Source organism: Akebia trifoliata, chromosome 9 (assembly GCF_017979445.1).
Source record: "Akebia trifoliata isolate Shusen 1 chromosome 9, ASM1797944v1, whole genome shotgun sequence".
NCBI lineage: Eukaryota > Viridiplantae > Streptophyta > Magnoliopsida > Ranunculales > Lardizabalaceae > Akebia > Akebia trifoliata.
This window is the reverse complement of record NC_141383.1, coordinates 17,350,001-17,367,710: the sequence shown is the minus strand read 5'-3', so window position 1 is coordinate 17,367,710 and position 17,710 is coordinate 17,350,001. Positions and strand designations below refer to the sequence as shown.

At 34.6% G+C, this 17,710-nt stretch overlaps 1 protein-coding gene across 1 annotated transcript; it reads right to left on the bottom strand.

The window, feature by feature from the left end:
- Window positions 1-2,049: 2,049 nt before the first annotated feature.
- LOC147394450 (cysteine-rich receptor-like protein kinase 44) lies at window positions 2,050-17,271 on the bottom strand. Its single transcript, XM_086453219.1, has 5 exons — window positions 16,934-17,271; window positions 4,552-4,759; window positions 3,778-4,015; window positions 3,515-3,665; window positions 2,050-2,552 (listed from the first exon to the last, which is right to left on the bottom strand). Exons 1-5 carry the CDS (start codon window positions 17,111-17,113, stop codon window positions 2,190-2,192), a joined length of 1,140 nt encoding a protein of 379 aa, XP_086309345.1. The 5' UTR covers window positions 17,114-17,271; the 3' UTR covers window positions 2,050-2,189.
- Between the last annotated feature and the right edge of the window lie 439 nt (window positions 17,272-17,710).

Below are 17,710 nucleotides of genomic sequence, written 5' to 3'. Positions count from 1 at the left end.
TGCTAACTGTTATCATCCAACTAACAGTTCATACGTCAGCCACCCATGATTCTCTCTCTTTCTCAAACCCCAAAATGGGTAATCTTGCCCTGTAAATTGGTTCAAATGCAGGTAGGATCATAGTTAGCAATTCTTCGAATAATTCACGACTCCTACTTGAATGATATGAGGATCGATTAATGCTGTGCAATTCAACTCTTTGAAAATTCTTGGCCCTAATGTGAATTATTCATGATTTATTCTCTTTGGCTAAATTTTTTTTCTTCACCATGCTTCAATGTTTTACCATTAAACAGTATGACCGGCTATCATTTATGCACATGGTTATTGATCAACAAGTTTGTTTCTACATCCCTTCTCTTGTTCATTCACCTTTTGTTTTTTTGATTTTATGAAAAAAGAAAAATGTCTAGGTAGAAAATGATATTCAGTTGGGATGAAGTCTTGTTTGAAAATAATCCTCGATGGGAGTCTTAGAATTAAGTTCTTAATTTTAGAATATACAAATTAGATATTTGACGACAAAGGAATTCTTGGTTTATTGAACTTTGTGGGGCTTCTTCAAATATTGTCTTGAGTTTGTGTTCGAAAGATCATATCATCGGACAACATTTTTAAATTACACATCATGTATGTTAAGGACTTGATTTAAGCAAAGATGTGTTTAAAGATGAAGGCTAATTATGGGGATTTCCAAAAATTATGAATCTTTCTAAGTAGATTACGTAAGCCAATATTTTAAAAATTCTCAGCATTGAACCCAAATTGTAACTTTTAAACCGTCATTTAATGTATTGTTAGGTTTCCAACCCAATTGAAATTTGACACATTTGTCGTCTAATATGACACACACTATCCATTTAGAAATCTATTATGATGACTGTAGAGGATGATAATGGTGCGTTATCCAAACTGTACAGGTGTCCAAGCTAGTTAAGTGGTACATTGTGTATGCCAATACATCCGACCTTGTCTAACAGTAGGACAGACCAAGGAAGAGATGTCTAGCCTGGCTAGTTGGATAGGACAACATTAGTGGAGACTTGGTCTTGGTCTGTCTGACAAGGCAAGCCTGGTCTGAGTATTTGTATAATCTTGGTTTACGTGTATCAAGTCCAGAGATCTCTCAGGAATCATGGATTCAATTTGAAAGATCCTAATTCCGTTTAGGATCCTTGTAATTAGGGGATTCTTTGTGATCACATCCCGATGAAAAGAGAAATCCTGATTCGAGAAAGGATCTATAAATTGAAGAATTAACAAAGGCTAAGGGATCTTTTGGCCTACTAGAGAGAGAGAGAGAGAGAGTTCCTCTCATTATTCTTCAGCAAGTCTAACTTGAGTGTCAAATAATTTTTGGCAGGTACTACACTGATGCTAACAGGAGGGATGAGGGAGTAATTTTATATCAGTAAAACAGAGTCTATCAAGGCATCACCAAATTCCACCCCTACAATGACAATTAACAATTTTCAATACAATTTAGTACTTAGAAGTCTATTGGACCCAACCTGTGGTTAGATATGGTGTACCCCTGAGATCTATGTAAGCAAGTAATCAGAATTTGGGGGTGTGTCTAAAGATGCACATAATACAGGAACTCCCCAACAACTTGATCCAAATCTCAAAATGGTTTTGAACAGAGAAAGCTAGAATGGTCGGTAGAGATGAATTATGGGATCTATCCAAGTAATCCCTTATCTACTATGTTAAGAGACTGACCAGTTGCAGATCACCCCAATGACTTAAAAAGATTGTCCATGCACTCCATTAAAAGAGAAAAGAAAATATTGCACTCCTTCATACCATCATCTTCTACTATTACTAATTGCACTCTATACCATACATGTGGCTGCAATGATGAGGGAAGGTACGTGCAATTGTGACTGGTACTTAAAAAGAATAGGAAAAATAAAGAAGTGGGTTGAAAGATATTGCAAAGACTCCTTCGGAAAGATGCAATTAATGGGGTTAAGAATAAAACAAAAAAAAAGAGAGAATCTTGTGGTTGGGTGCAAGCGGTAACTTGTGATTTGCAAGTATAAAATATTTAACAATGGCCTTGATGTATACAAGTACTAAAAATGAATTATACCATAGGATAAATAAAATGAATAACATGGTTACAAATACAAAATTAAAAATTAAAAAAAAAAAACCAAAAAAATTTACAAAATTTATTGACCTAATCATCTTCCTTCGTCAACTAAAGACACAGAGATTGAGTTTAACGAGTAATCCACACTACTATTATTAGATGTTTTAGTAACAGCGGTGCCAGTACTACTACTAGCCTTTGTATTAGTGAAAGCAGAACTGGTAGTCCAACGTCCTCCACGACCTTGAATGCCTGGTTTTCCCGGTTTAGGCAAGTTAAATGACTCACTCAAGAGCATGAGATGAACTGAATTCATGTCGGGTCTTTCTGAAACATGTGCTTGACAACATAACAACCCTAACTGAATACACATGGCTACCTCATCTCGATTCAACTTGCCTAGAGTTGGATCTAGTAATTCCATTGTCTTCCCTTCTTGCCAGAGATTCCATGTCTTCATAAAAGGAAGAAAAGAAATTGAGAGGAGCATTAGCTATCATTTTGATTAGGACCGTGGCTTAGTTCATCAAAATTGCAAGGAAAGAATTAAAAAACAACACAAACACCCTACCCCACGAGGTCGAGAGGACCTACTAGAAAGGCAAAACAGAAAAAGCCTATACTCTCTGATTCAAGGAGGTTCAAACTACGATGAGTACTCCCATTTGAATACAAAATCCTCCAAGAATACCCCTTAAAACTCCTGATGAATCTTAGGCAAGGGTTTTAACCACCCATGATAGAGTGACAAAGTCAGGATTCGGGAATAATTTGGCAGGAGAAAGCTTCGGAAAAAGTAGGTAAATCGGGAAACCACGGGATAAATTAAAATTTATAAATAATTATCTTAAGTATAAAAGGGAAAAAAAATGAATTTTATAATTTATATATTAAATTAAAAATAGTACTTAAAAATACTAAAAACAAAAATAATCTGTGATTTTTTTTCTCTAAAAATTGTCAATTAAATCACAAATAATGGTGTTTTTTTTTTAAATAAAAAAATTCAAAGATTTTTCCAAAAACTTCGTGATTCTTTTAAAAAAATCGTGATTTAATCGATAACTATTTAAATCGTGATTTAATCACGATCTTTTCAAAAAAATTGAAGATTTTTTTCACTATACCCATGATGTTTTGAAGCTGTGTCATTCATATAATGATGGAAAAGGATGTATGTATTGAGATAATTCCACATTCAATAAGTGGTGGACATGCCCATTATTCCATAACATGCAAGCAATAGTTCATAATGTTGCAAGACCCAAAGTCAGAAGAGATCAGACAAACCTAACCCTTCCAAGAAAAATACCTTTTATTGAACATCAGTATCGTCGTTAGCAGATTTATTGGATCGAAATGGGTGTCACCAATTATAGGTAATGTAAAAACTAAAATAACTATTATGTGACTTACATAACTCAAGAGGTCTGCCTTTTCTTCCTCAACTTGCCGATCATGATTCTTTCTTCCGCTCACAATCTCTAAAACCAACACCCCATAGCTGAATACATCGGTCTTCACAGACAAGTAACCTCGCATCGCATACTCAGGAGCCATATAGCCACTATTAAAACCCAAATTCAGTAAAAAATAAGTTGCTTATTTTCATTTTCACTTAACAAACTTTATGGAACAAATGCTAATTCACTGAGCATAGGAAGGAAAAAACCACTCACTGAGTACCAGCAGTCCTAAATGTATGAAGATGAGTGTCGTCTCCAGGAAAGAGCCTTGCCAAGCCAAAGTCTGATATCTTTGGGTTCATCCGTTCATCAAGCAATATATTACCAGCTTTGATATCTCTATGAATGATCCGTTCTGGTGCTTCTTCGTGTAGGTAAAGAAGACCTCTTGCCACGCCTGTAATTATCTCAAAACGTTTCGACCATTGCAAGCAGGAGGACCGGCTCTTATCTGAAATTCCACCACATCAACAACACATAAGTTTATTTTCAAAAAAATAAAAATAAAAAGAATTAGAAGGTGGCATGTGCAAAAGCATATATATTAAAAGGGCTTATCTATAATTTAAAACATTGATTAAAGGGTTTTTGAATATTACATAGTAAAAAAGGATATTTTTGCAAATTTGAAAACTAACCAACGTGATTCTAGGGTCTTGGGCTGCTATTTTCTTGGTTTTTGACAAAAATGACCATGATTATATTAAGTTCAAACGTAAACATGAGGGCATTTGCGGATCCAAAAATTTGTGTCGAACCTCTTCTACTCTGCCTTCTCTCATTATAATAATGAAAATATGTAGAGACATCATTATCTACATCTTATCCCGAATATTAAGGTCAACCACCTCCCCCAAACATACACACAGACACCCACTTTTTTTGGGTGGGGCTATTGGACCCAATCTAAAGCCTTAATCTTCTAACATGGCTTGTAAAAGAATGACTCAGACATGAGAGAACAATCAAGTAGGGGGAATTGGGTACCAAAGAGGAAATTGTCGAGGCTCTTATTGGGTAGGTACTCATAAACGAGCATCTTCTCGGGTTCTGCGCAACAACCCAACAATGTGACCAAGTTCTTGTGTTGAATTCTCAATAACAATTTCACCTCATTTGTGAATTCTGTCAGTCCCTGTCTCGAATTCCCGGATAGCTTCTTCACAGCTATTTCTTGCCCATTAGGCAGCAGCCCCTGTAAATAAATAAAAAAACTATAGTCAGCAGATTTGTATAAAAAATTGGTCAACAATTTTGTAGTTAAAATCCTAGTTAGCCTCTGTTGCATTATTCTTTTTTTTTTTTTTTTTTTGTAATTAATAAGCAAATTTGATGTTTTTTCATAAAAAGCCCATAATATGACCGATTTTTTCAAATAAAAAAAAAGAGTTCATATTTATAGCATACCCACATTATATACGCCTATAATTCAGAAACTGTTTATGCCATTATAATCATCAAAGCCTTATAAAAAAGTATGGTGCTGGATGAACCAATCTTTTTCCTACATTCAAATTTTGCCTAAAGCCATGATTTATGTTATTGCAAGTGTGACAACCTCAATCCGTGTTCTATTCAGTCTTTCATTCCCTCTTTTCGGACCTTCAACTTGCACTTTCCTTCTAATTGGGACCGTAATCGGCCTCTCTCTCTCTCTCAAACACTACCTCATAATTCACTTATATTTTGAATGACAAAACGTAACTATACAAAACTTTTCTGGTATCGAATTGCTAACCAGCATCTAATACCATGGTAATTAAATTATGAAGGCAATCACAGCCATTAGGCTGGGATTCACGATTTGGTAACTCAGCGTGGTTATGTCCTAAGCCCTGCCCCGCCTGTTTCTCAAAGGGAGAATGATGAAAACATGTGTCATAAATGCATTCGTGAACACTCTTGTCAAAAAAATATTCCAAGAAGTGCAACACAACAGAATTGTGGGGTAGCTAAGGAGGCTCGCATTAAAAAGGTTTTTTAGTTGGAAACTATATCGATTTCTGATCAGGTCCTTGAATTCTAGATGGTTGCAAGTAAAATCAACAATCCGCTAGGGTTCTAGAAAAATTACATGTGGGTGCTATCATGATGTCACATCTCTAAATTGAGAAAAAAGAGTCTAGAAACATAGACAAGATACAATATGGAGTCATAACGTCAAGACTGATGCCAAGCACGAGGAGAAAACTTGTAACAAAGACTACAACAAGAACCAAGGCAAGGGAAACTACAAGGGCAAGAATATCAATGGAAAAAAAAAACAACAACGGTACCATGGTTGGCATGCAAAGAAATGGAATTCTTCGCCTTACATGAACCCGCATCTAGAGATATTATAGGTCAAAATATATGAAAATAAATCCTAATCTGATCATAAACTATATCTACACATCCATGCTATTATAGTGAGGAATTTGTAGTGAGTAATCTTGGTACTGACGGAAAAAAAAACAAACAATGTTTACTATGTTATAAATGAAGGCCAATTCATCAGGCCTTTCATGGAGAAATCTTTATGGCCAAAGGGATAAGGAAGATCTCTTTCTCCCTTCATTCTATGATTAGTGCAAGAGAAGTTCGGTATAGATTCCTAGATATGTTTTCAAAAGGGAAGAAGAGAGGTGGTAGCACTCTCTTTCAGTTACTTTCTAAGAAAGAAACTATTAGTGTTTAGAAGAGAAAGAGAGAGATTTAGAGGAGAAGTTTAGAGAGAGGCTCAATAAGTTAGTTTCTATGAGCCTCCTCTCTTATATTTATATAAGAGAATTAGGACTCCAGTTAAATGGGAAATGTGGAACTGAAAAAGACCAGTTTGCCCCCACATGTCCTATATGTACCAATAACCTTCCCCCTCAAGTTGGAAAGTCCTACTTGGAATAAACTAAAGAAACTACAGAAAATAAACTACTAAAGAAGAGAAAATAAAAGAAACTAAAGAAAAGATAACACTCCCCCTCAAGCTAGAGCATAAATATTAAGTAAATCTTGCTTGGAGCAAATAAAACTGAGGCGACTACATTTAAGAACATATCCGCCAACTGATCTTCAGACTTCACGAACAGTATACTAATTTCCCCACATAAAACCTTGTCTCTGATAAAGTGACAATTTGTTTCAATGTGCTTTGTTCACTGATGAAACACTGGATTGGAAGCAATATGAATTGCAGCTTGATTATCACAATATAATCGCGTAGGAGTAGCTATCTTAACACCCAATTCTTTGAGAAAATTCTTAACTTACGTCAATTCATATGTCATAAGAGTCATTGCTCTATATTCTGCCTCTGCACTAGACCTTGCAACCACATTTTGCTTCTTACTTCTCCAAGAAACCAAGTTTCCTCCTAAGAAAGTACAATACCCAGATTTAGACCTCCTATCAGATGGAGAACCTGCCCAATCAGCATCATAATACCCTTCTAAATCCAAATGATCTTTGGACTTATACCACAAACCACGTCCTGGAGATCGTTTAAGAAATCGAAGGATTCGAACAACAGCTTCCCAATGTGGAACCTTTGCCGTTTCCATAAACTGACTCACTATACTTACTGAAAAAGAAATATATGGACGAGTGATAGTCAAATAATTGAGTTTACCAACTAGTCTTCTGTATTTTCCTGGATCATCAAACAACTCTCCACTATCTACTATCAACTTTGAATTAGGGTCCATTGGAGTGTCCATAAGTTTACTTTCCAACATACCTATCTCATCAAGCAAATTAAGAACATACTCTTTGAGCCAGGTTAATACCTTTCTTGAATCTCACAACTTCAATCCCTAAGAAATAATGCAACTTGCCAAGATCTTTTGTCTGAAACTGTGTCTGAAGGAAGACTTTCAGCTCCTCTATTCCATTAGTGTCATCACCTATGATGACTATATCATCAACGTAAACTATCAAAATAATAATCCCTGAAGAATTGAAGCGAATAAACACAGAATGATCTGTCTAATACTATTTCAACACAAATTGAATTACTACCTCACTAAATCTCCCAAACCAAACTCGTGGAGACTATTTTACGCCATAAATGGCCTTTTCCAACTTTAAACTTCCCTTAAGCAACAAAACCAGGGGGTTGCTCCATATACACGTCCTCCTCCAAATCACCATTCAAAAATGCATTCTTAACATCCAACTGACATAAGGGTTACAGAAAGTGGACATAAAGGGAAATGACAATACGAACAAAGGTCATTTTTGCCATAGGAGAAAAAGTTTCTGAGTAGTCCACACCATAAGTGTAATGTTCAAAAAAAAAAAGTGATTGACCAAGTCAACTAAGGTTGACTCAAACCAAGTCAACTGTTGTTGACTCAAGTCAATTCTAGTCAAACAACTTTGACTAAGTCAAATTTACTAAGGTCTTTTTAGGAAATTCTAAAAGAATTAGAATTTTTTGTAATATCTAGATATTTTTTTGAAAATATCAAATATGATATTAGCTGATTTTTTGTTTGTTGTTTCACTTTTTACACAAAGAAGGAAGAGAAAAGTAAGAAGAAAAAAGAAGAGAAAAGAAAGAAGGAAGAGAAAGAAAAGAAGGAAAGAAAAAGAAAGAGAAACAAAAAAAAAAGGTAGGCCCTTGCAACTCTTTATGATGGTTTTAGTAAAATTTAAAAAAAATATATTGCTGATTTTATAGTTGTAAAATATAATTTGTTTTGTTTTTAAAACAATTCTGATTTAGTAATTTTAAAACTAAAGTTGTTTTGTAATTTTTTTTCAACATGCACATACATTATACATATTTATATTATTGTTTTTATGAGTTTAAAGCATGCTATTAGTTGTTGTTTTGTTTAAAAAGAATTATTACATGCTTGTAGTTGGTTTATACATGTTTTATACATATTTATATATGCTAAAAACAAAATACAGCAACTATGAAAGTTGTTGTTTTTGTATAAAATTGACACAACATATATGCTAGATAGAATGATAAAAAAAATTATTGTTTTATACGTACGTTATACGTATTTATACGTGTTAAATATAGAATACAGCAACTATGAAAGTTGCTGTTTTTATATAATATTTTACTATGTATACTTAGATTGAATGCTCAAACCATTTGTTACTTTATACATATTTTATATGTACTTTATACGTATTTTGTGCTTATAAAAAAAAATAAAATACAGCAACTATATAAGTTGTTGTTTTTATACACAATTCATATATTTTATTCATATTTTATAAACAGGTATGATTTTGAATAAGTTAAACTAGTAGACAATTTACTTTTATCGTTTTGGTGATGGATTTCCAAGAAATGCTTCTAATTAAAAAGTTGAGTAAGAAAAGTAATTTATTAAAATAAAATATGAGAACGAGTTCTCAATTGATTGTTGTGTTTTTAAAATACCCAATTAGTGAGATGCTTCGGCGTATACCGTATAAGACACGAAAAAGAGAGAAAAGATGAGGTGATGCTTTAGTCATAGATTGTGTAAGATACGAATAAGAGAAATGCTTCGACTAATGGTCGTGTAAGACACGAAAAAAAGAAAAAGAAAAGAGAGATGAGACTGTACATTTAAGAGTGGACTGGGTATTTAAAACACGTGTATGTTTTACTTTCAATATGCTTTGAAAAGAAAATAAATACTTATATGTAGTATTTTAGTGATTTATTAAAGAGATTGTGAAAATCTATAAGGAATAACATGTTGTGACATTTCCGAAATGATGTGTTATTCTAAGATAACATTTGTGTTGTTTGAGTTCTTATGTATTATGGGATGCATAAGAACACAACATCACAACAAGAATCCGGGAATTTCTTTTCTATCTTTAATAGAGAACAAAATGTAGATAGTTGTATAATTGATAGAAAATATCGAGGATTACATGCATGCCAGATTGGCATAGATGAAGATGGTTAGTTAATAATCATTAATAGTCTAGAGTAGTCAAGAAAGAATGACCTACTTGATTTGACCCGTTTCTTAAGGCCTTGGTCAACGACCAACTTGAGCAGGAAAATAGTTACCCAAATTGTGGCAGAATGGCCATAGAATCAGGAACTAACGGTGGGGTTCCACACTGATGAAGTATTGGAATAATCGTATTTTGACTGAGATGTTCACATCAGTCGTGACCTTAAACTATGTATTATAATACTCTATTATTTGATGTTATATTATGAACAATTGTTTATTCAGATTTTTAATTGAGTTTCAATATCCTGCTAGGTTTCATGATATCGGTGTTCAATTATTTTCAATTATGTGTTAAATATCAAATATGCATGATTTACGAATTCCTAGAATGTTTAAATTGCATATAGGATGCTATTATTTAGAATTGTAAGATTCCCCCACTGGGTAACTCCCCTGTTACTCACCCTTACGACATCACAAATTTCAGGCGCACCTGGTTTAGGTGATCCTTCCAAGGAGGCTCAGTACCATGGTCTTATAGATGATCAGTCCAACCTTCCAGGAGTAGAGCATGGGTACTACTAGTAATGAGTCTTAAACTAGAGCTAGGTTTAAGTCTTTAGTTGTCGTCTTTTTTTGTTATGTAATTATGAACACCGTATTATGTCATTACTGTTTTATGTATATATGTCAAGTGTATTGATGTTTGAGGATGCGTATCTCTTCTGTTGAGCAATGATCAGGTATGACAGTTATTTATGTCATTTACATTTATATATTGACTATCATGATATGGGTTTTATATCATGCCTCTGGATTCAACTTGAGAATCATAGGGATTCGGTTGAGTTTTTGGGGCGTGACAATAAGTCTGAGTATGACCTTTGGCCACGAGGCGAGCCTTTAACAGCTCAACAAACCCATTAGGCAAATACTTCACCACATATACCCAACGACAACTAATAGTGCGCATACCAGCAGGTAAGGACACTAATTCCCAAATACCATTGTGATGAAGTCTCAACCTCCATAGCCTGTCTCCAACCTCACTAAGACAAAATATCCTGTACACTACGAGGAATAGACATAAAAGAAAAAACATAAACGAAATCACGATACGAAACTGACAAATGAGATAAAGAAACAAACTTAGAAATGGGGTGCTTAGTACGACTACGAGTGTCTTTTCTTTGTGCAATAACAAGATCAATATCAGAAAACGTGCTAGATACCTGATCTACAGACTGTGAAGACGATGGTAAGGTGTCTACATCTGGAGGAGGATGGGGATTTGAAGGTGCCAGTTGCTTCCTGCGAATATAAGTGAGTAGAAATGGAACAGTGGGAGATAAATCGGCCACAAGAAGAGGAAGAGCAAACAAAAGATTATCATACTATACTGGATTTGTAAAATATGATATAAAATAAAAAAAATATAACATCTGCACTAATAAAAACATGACGGGCTGAAGGATCATAGCAACGATAACTTTTTTGGGTACGAGAGTAACCTAGAAATACACAACCAAAGATCCATGAAGGTAAGAAAAATAAAGGACTCGAAGGAAACATAATAGAATAAGGACATTGACCATCAAGAACAGGCATAGGCATACAATTAATCAAATAATATGCTGTGAGAATCACATCCTCTCAGTAAGATTTGGGAACTTACATTTGAAACATTAGAGAACATGCAACTTCAAGAAGGTGCTGATTTTTACGTTCAGCAACACCATTTTGTTGAGCGGTCTGTGTACACGAAGTTTGATGAATAATACCAAAGGATGAAAGATAGTCATTCAAAGGTCCAGAATCATATTCTTTAGCATTATCACTACGAAATAACTTGATTTGCACACCAAACTGAGTTTGAATTCAGTATAGAACAATTTAACAATAGAAAATAACTCAGAATGATCTTTCATTAAATAAAGTCATGTCATTCTTGAAAAATCATCTACAAAAGTTACAAAATACCGAAACCCACAACGAGAAACAATCCTATAAGGACTCGAAATATTAGAATGAACTAGATTAAACTGACTCGATACTCTACTAACAGACCTAGGTGGATAAAAAGCACGATAATGTTTAGCTAACTGACATGACTCACAATCTAAAATAAGAATATGACTCAAAGTGGGAACCACCTTTTTTAAATAGCGGAGTGAAGGATGACCAAGTCGACAATGCCATTGTTGCGGAGTGATTGTAGCATAAAGAGCAAGCGAGCCTCCACCAACATCCAAATAGTAAAAACCTCCAGATTCATATCCCCCACCAATCGTCATTGTCATCATTAGATCTTGGAAAACACAATATGAGGGGTAAAATACCACAGAACAATGAAGAGATTGAGTTAACTTACTAATGGACATTAAACTGAAAGGAAATTTAGGGACATAGTACAGAAGATAAAGAAAGAGTAGAACAGGAAACGACAGTTCTAATACCAAAAACCGAGATGAAGAGGAAGAATGTTGAATGGATGAAAACACACCTAATGACCCAATCATGTGATCTGATGCCCCTGAATCAATGACCCAAGGAGATGAAGATGAAGCAAGACAGGATATACCTGAGTAAGTTAGAGTTGTAACGTTGGAGGGCGAAGCACCAGGCTAAAGAGGATAAAGTAACTTGGAATACTCATCACGAGAGATAGTAACCATATCTGCATGGGAAGCCACCTAAGGAGGATCAACAGAACCACCACCATTAAAGTCACTAGAAATAGCCTGATTAGCCCAACTTGTGGGCGGATCATGTAAATCCTAATAGAAATCCATAAAGTAACCATCAAGTCCACAATGGGTACACTCTCTGGGTGCACCACAACCACAACCCCCACTAGAATTACAACTCCCTCCACGGCTTCCACTGTGGTTACCACGATACCTACGACTACCACCATGGTCACTACTACGGCCACGACCACAATCTGTACTTCTAGAAACGGTCAATGTTGATTGGTCAGATTCAGACACCAATGATGTAACACCAGAAACACCAACAAAAACTCTCTGAATGAGAGAAAAAACTTCAGTAAGTAAAGGCAACTCTTTACTGGTCAAAATCTGAGATTTAACCGAATTATACTCAGGTTTCAAACCAGAAAGAAAATGAACAACATCCATTTCTTCCCGCTGTCGACGTAGTACGGCTAAATCAATAGTAAAAGGCTGATATAAATTGAGCTCGTTCTGTATATTTTGAAGGTGAGAGTTATATGCTGATAAACTTTGGTCACCTTGCTGAATGGAAAAGAACTCTTCAGCCAATTGAAAAATCCGAGAAATATTATTCACTCCAGAATACATCTTGCCAATTGAATTCAAATTTCCATGGCAGAAGATAGGAACATCAAGTTTACACCAATGGTGGAATCCATACAATTCCAAAACCATGTCATAATCTGAATATTTTCTTGAACCCACTTAGAATAGTTAGGATCTTCAGTCTTAGGAGGATCATCTTTCAAATATTTCAACTTTCCTTTGGCAGTAAGGAACACCTCAATAGATTTTGACTAAAGGATAAAATTATCTCTATTTATTTTGATCGAGGTCATCTGAAGATTAAAGAATTCGGGAGGAAATAGAATGTTGGACTTCATCTCCATCCGAAATCACTCCACAATAAACAGATCGCACCAAATAAACTAGATCTAAAATACCAATCAGATCTGTGCAAATCTCGAGGATTCACAGATTGCACCAAATAAATCAAATCTGAAATACCAATAAAATCTATGCAAATCTCGAGGATTCATCGCGAAGCGACTAGATTTTGGAGAAAACAAATCAATCTGATTCACAAACCAGATCGCAATAACTAGATCTAGTAGAATATGGTCTATACACTTACAAATCAAATCACAGATGACTAAAGTCCCCTTTTTGATAAATTGCAGATATTTGAAAAGTAGATCTGGACCTCCCAGGGAAAAGCACACCACCAAATCAAAACTTACATCACCAAACTACAAAACACCAACTTCAAATGTACTCACATATTGTGAGTATTCACCAACTAAAAGATTAAAACCCTATGTTGTAATCAGAAGCCTAAGATTTTAATACCAAGTAGATCGAAAAAGAAGAAGAAAAAGAAAGGGAAGGTAGGTTCTTAAACTTCAAGATCTAAACCTTGTTCTGATACCATGTTAATGTTTAGAAGAGAAAGAGAGAGATTTAGAGGAGAAGTTTAGAGAGAGGCTCAATAGGTTAGTTTCTATGAGCCTCTTCTCTTATATTTATATAAGAGAATTAGGCTATAGTTAGTGGGACATGTGGAACTGGAAAAGACCAGTTTGCCCCCACACGTCTTATACATACAAATAATAGAAACCTTACCATCAAGGCCTTCAAACGGTTGTCTTGAATATGTGGAAGATGAAGGCCTCAATGGAGAAAATGTCACCGAATGAGGGATTCTTCCTTTTTAAATTCAACCCCCAAGATTGTGAAATGATTTTTAACTCTCTGATACAAACGATAGGTCGGCATGCTATTATAGTATTATTCTTCAAAAATAGAGTTCAAAATTGAAACGGGAAAAGTTAGATGTTCAAGATAATTCCAATTTGAATTTGTTTACCTAATCTCCCCCTCCAATTTCGGCCTTATGGGTGATTGGGTATGATATCAGCATCGTGGGAAATCCTTTGCATATGGACCATCTGACTAGTAAGCGACCTACACTTACATTTGCGAGAGTTGTGTTAAGTTAGATACATATTGCTACTTAGCAAAAAAGGAAAGATACGGATTGCGAATTCCTACCTTCAATGATACTGAGTGACGATGTTAGAAGTTCTCTTGAGCAATCCATTGTATATGAATAGAAGTCGAAATAATGCAAAAGCTGTGACTCATTTGATCATTTCTCATAAAGTTGTCCCAAGGACACCCAATGCCCAATTCATTAGAGGTGGGCATGAAAACATAAGGTATTGTCCTATTCAAGTAAGGTTGAGCCTATTATAGAAAAAGATGTATTGTATTAAAATGCATGAGATATAATGTATTATTGCTGGTGTATCTCACCACAAATGGTAGTGATATATTTGGTAAATGTCAATTCGGATATTCTTCATTTGAAAGAATTAATAATTAGAATCTCTATATTAAGTTAATTTCCTTATTTTGGTTGATGTAATAAGGAATTCTCAATAAAGTTTAGTTCATCTTCATGGTATCAAAGCCTAAGCTCTACTGAGATCACGATCTTGCTGCGTTGTTTTTCAGCGATGGCGGGACCTAAATCTCTTTTTTTTTCCCTTCTCCTCTATTATTGTTTTAGTTTTCTTCAATAAAAATCACAACTTTCCCTATATACCTACAAATCATCTTGGCCCTCATATTCATGTCTCAGGATCTTTTTTTTCCTTTCTAAAATCTCTCCAAAGAGAGTTCTTTATTTAAATCATACAATCCTACTTTGTATGCTCCTAGAAGAGATGATGACAGACCTAGTCAAATAAACTACCGGCTCCGAAATACTCAAAAAGAAAGAGATGCAACAATGATGGACTTCATAGACGAGCACTAACCACCAACAACCATGATTGATATTTCAGCAATCCATGAACATGTCACCTAATGAGATCAAGAGAAATTATTCAATGAAACCAATTACATATTCCTTCTTCATAGGACCATTCAAATGCAAGAGGATATTAGAGAATAATATGTATCGTATTAAAATGCATGATATACACTCAACATCAATGGTAGGTAGTGATGGAGAATAATATGTCAATTAGGATATTCTTCATTAGGAAGAATTGATAATTAGAATCCTTATATTAAGTCAATTTTCATATCTTGGTTGATGTAACATCTATAAATAGCCTATATTTGGTAAATATCATTACTCAAAGGTGATTTATAGGGCTAGGATTAGAAGGTTTTCTAATTGTTGATTTGAATTGGAATTCAATGGCTTCTAAAAGTCCTATTGATAGGGACAAGAGTTTGTTTGGTATTAGTAACAAATTAATTCTATACAAAACTATTGGGCTCGATTAGAAAGAAGGTTGGGGTCTATGGAGTGGCCCATGATCCGACCCACACAAATTTAACTGACCAAATTTGGGAAATTAGAGTCAAAATCAGTTTTTAGGAAATTATCTTTTCCAATCGTCCATTTGATAGAAGGCTATGTTTTGTAGTTCCTTTTGTTTGAGTCCAAAATTTATATAGTAAGGAATATCCCAAAGAATCTTTGTGTCGCCTTTTCATTTATTTAATCCTATAGGGTAATAATTATAAGGCATCTTACAATCAACACCAGGTCTCCTATTTTTGAAGTTTTGAGTCTAACCTTTGTGTCAAAGGCTTGTGAGATGCATGCTTTTTTATGTTTCAAGCTTTTGTTTCTTTGCATGCTCCGCAAAAAAAAAAAAAAAAAAACTATAACTAGACAAGGGTGAATCCACATTAATTAAAATTTTAAAAAATATTGAAATACCTTTAGATGGATTCGTTAATGCATTTGAAATAATTTATCTACCCATACAATAAAACACAATGGTGGACTGCTCCCTTTATTCCATATAAAGAGGGGTAGAGATTTAATGTCACTATGAATCTTGAGGATAGTTTTTAACTTTATTGTCTTTCATTTTTTCTTTCTTTTCAAAATTACCCTTCTAATTTTATTGCTTATCCTCTTTTACCCCTTTCCAAGAATACCCTTCTAACTTTATTGTCTTTCCTCTATTACCACCCCTTTCCTAATAATACTTCTCTAACTTTATTACCTTTACTCTTCTACTCCCTTATCTCAAAGGGGATGCTTATGCCTTATCGGCATAGACAAATTATAGTAACAATATAAAATAAAATAGTATTTTTATCTTTTAAAATTTGTTTGACCAATAAGTGCAATATAGCACACTACCCATTCTCCAATCAAAGATAATCATAATTCTGATATTCATGAGATCACCATATAATAATATATCAATATAAACCTGCATCCTATTATAATACTTTGTCAGTATGGTTATCATATTGTGATCGGGGTGCAATAACCCATTTCAAGGTTGTCAAAATTTTCTAGAAAAAGAAATTATTTTCTTTTCAAAACTGTAAAAATAAAAAATATTTTTATAGAGTCCTGATAATATGACTCGCCACGTATTATACTCAAATGACTCCATGACGTGGACAAATTCAGGACTCTTGTTATTACGCAACAAACATCGCAAATCTCTCTCTCTGTCGCTCGTGATTACAACAACAAGAATTAGGGGTCATTGGGACCCACAACTACCGTACAAATGTGGTCGCACTTCTATCCAAGGAATAATCTGGACCGTTGATCTTTTCCAAGACATTTAATTTTCAGAAAGAAATTGAAAATCAGAATTTTCTGGAAGAACACAAGAACAGCTTTCATCCCCAAGAACACGAAATTAAACATTAAAACCTCAAGAGGACATTAAAATTACGAAAGCGTACCTTAAAAACAGGGCCGAACCCCCCTCGTCCGAGTTGATTCAACTCGGAGAAACAATTAGTAGCGACTTCCAGAGTTCGAAACTCGAAAAACAAATCATTTGAATCTCCATCTTCGTCTCCTTCTACATCTTTCTTTCTCTTCTCAAAACACCTATAGAAAAGAGAGAGCACACCCATCATCAATGTGAAGATCTCGAAGTTTTTGAGGATCTCAATAAAACTTCCCAAAATCGAACGGCTTCTCAGGGGAACAAGACGGGGGAAGAAGAAGAAGCGTGTGATTGTTGTGGTCTGTTACTCTGTTGTCGTCTGAATTTTTTAAAATGTTTTTTTTACTTTATAAATCTTCCATCTTTTTTATTATTGGGTCAACTTTTTAAGGAGGAAGTCAAAACCGTGTATTTTTAGGGCAAGGCTATCATGGTGCCAGGACTATTGAAGTTTTAATAACCCCCTATCTACAATGCTAGTGACATCAAATTACTACCCATTAAAATTTTATTTTGAATAATGCTTAAGTGACCTCGGACTGGAATCTCACATCGCACTTCTTGACGTGAAAGTGTATGAGAACCATAGATGCTTTTCATAGAGATATGAGTGAAAAAGCATATATGGTTCCTATCCACTTTCATATCAAGAAATGTGATATGAGGTTCAGGTCACTCCAACGTCACAACCCTTTATTTTAGGGTAATTTAGTCATACCCACCTAAGAAATTGGTGATATTAGGCTTACTCTCTACAAAATGCAAGATTAAATTTATCACTCTCGAT

What these genes read in the sequence shown, in the direction of transcription:
- LOC147394450 (XM_086453219.1), bottom strand. Translation starts at nt 17,113, where the DNA reads ATGATGGGTGTGCTCTCTCTTTTCTATAGGTGTTTTGAGAAGAGAAAG. An exon ending in TTTAGGACTGCTGGTACTCA is followed by an intron (nt 3,666 to 3,777) that starts GTGAGTGGTTTT and finishes GGGTTTTAATAG; the next exon opens with TGGCTATATGGCTCCTGAGT. An exon ending in AGGCAGACCTCTTGAGTTAT is followed by an intron (nt 2,553 to 3,514) that starts GTAAGTCACATA and finishes CCTTTTATGAAG; the next exon opens with ACATGGAATCTCTGGCAAGA.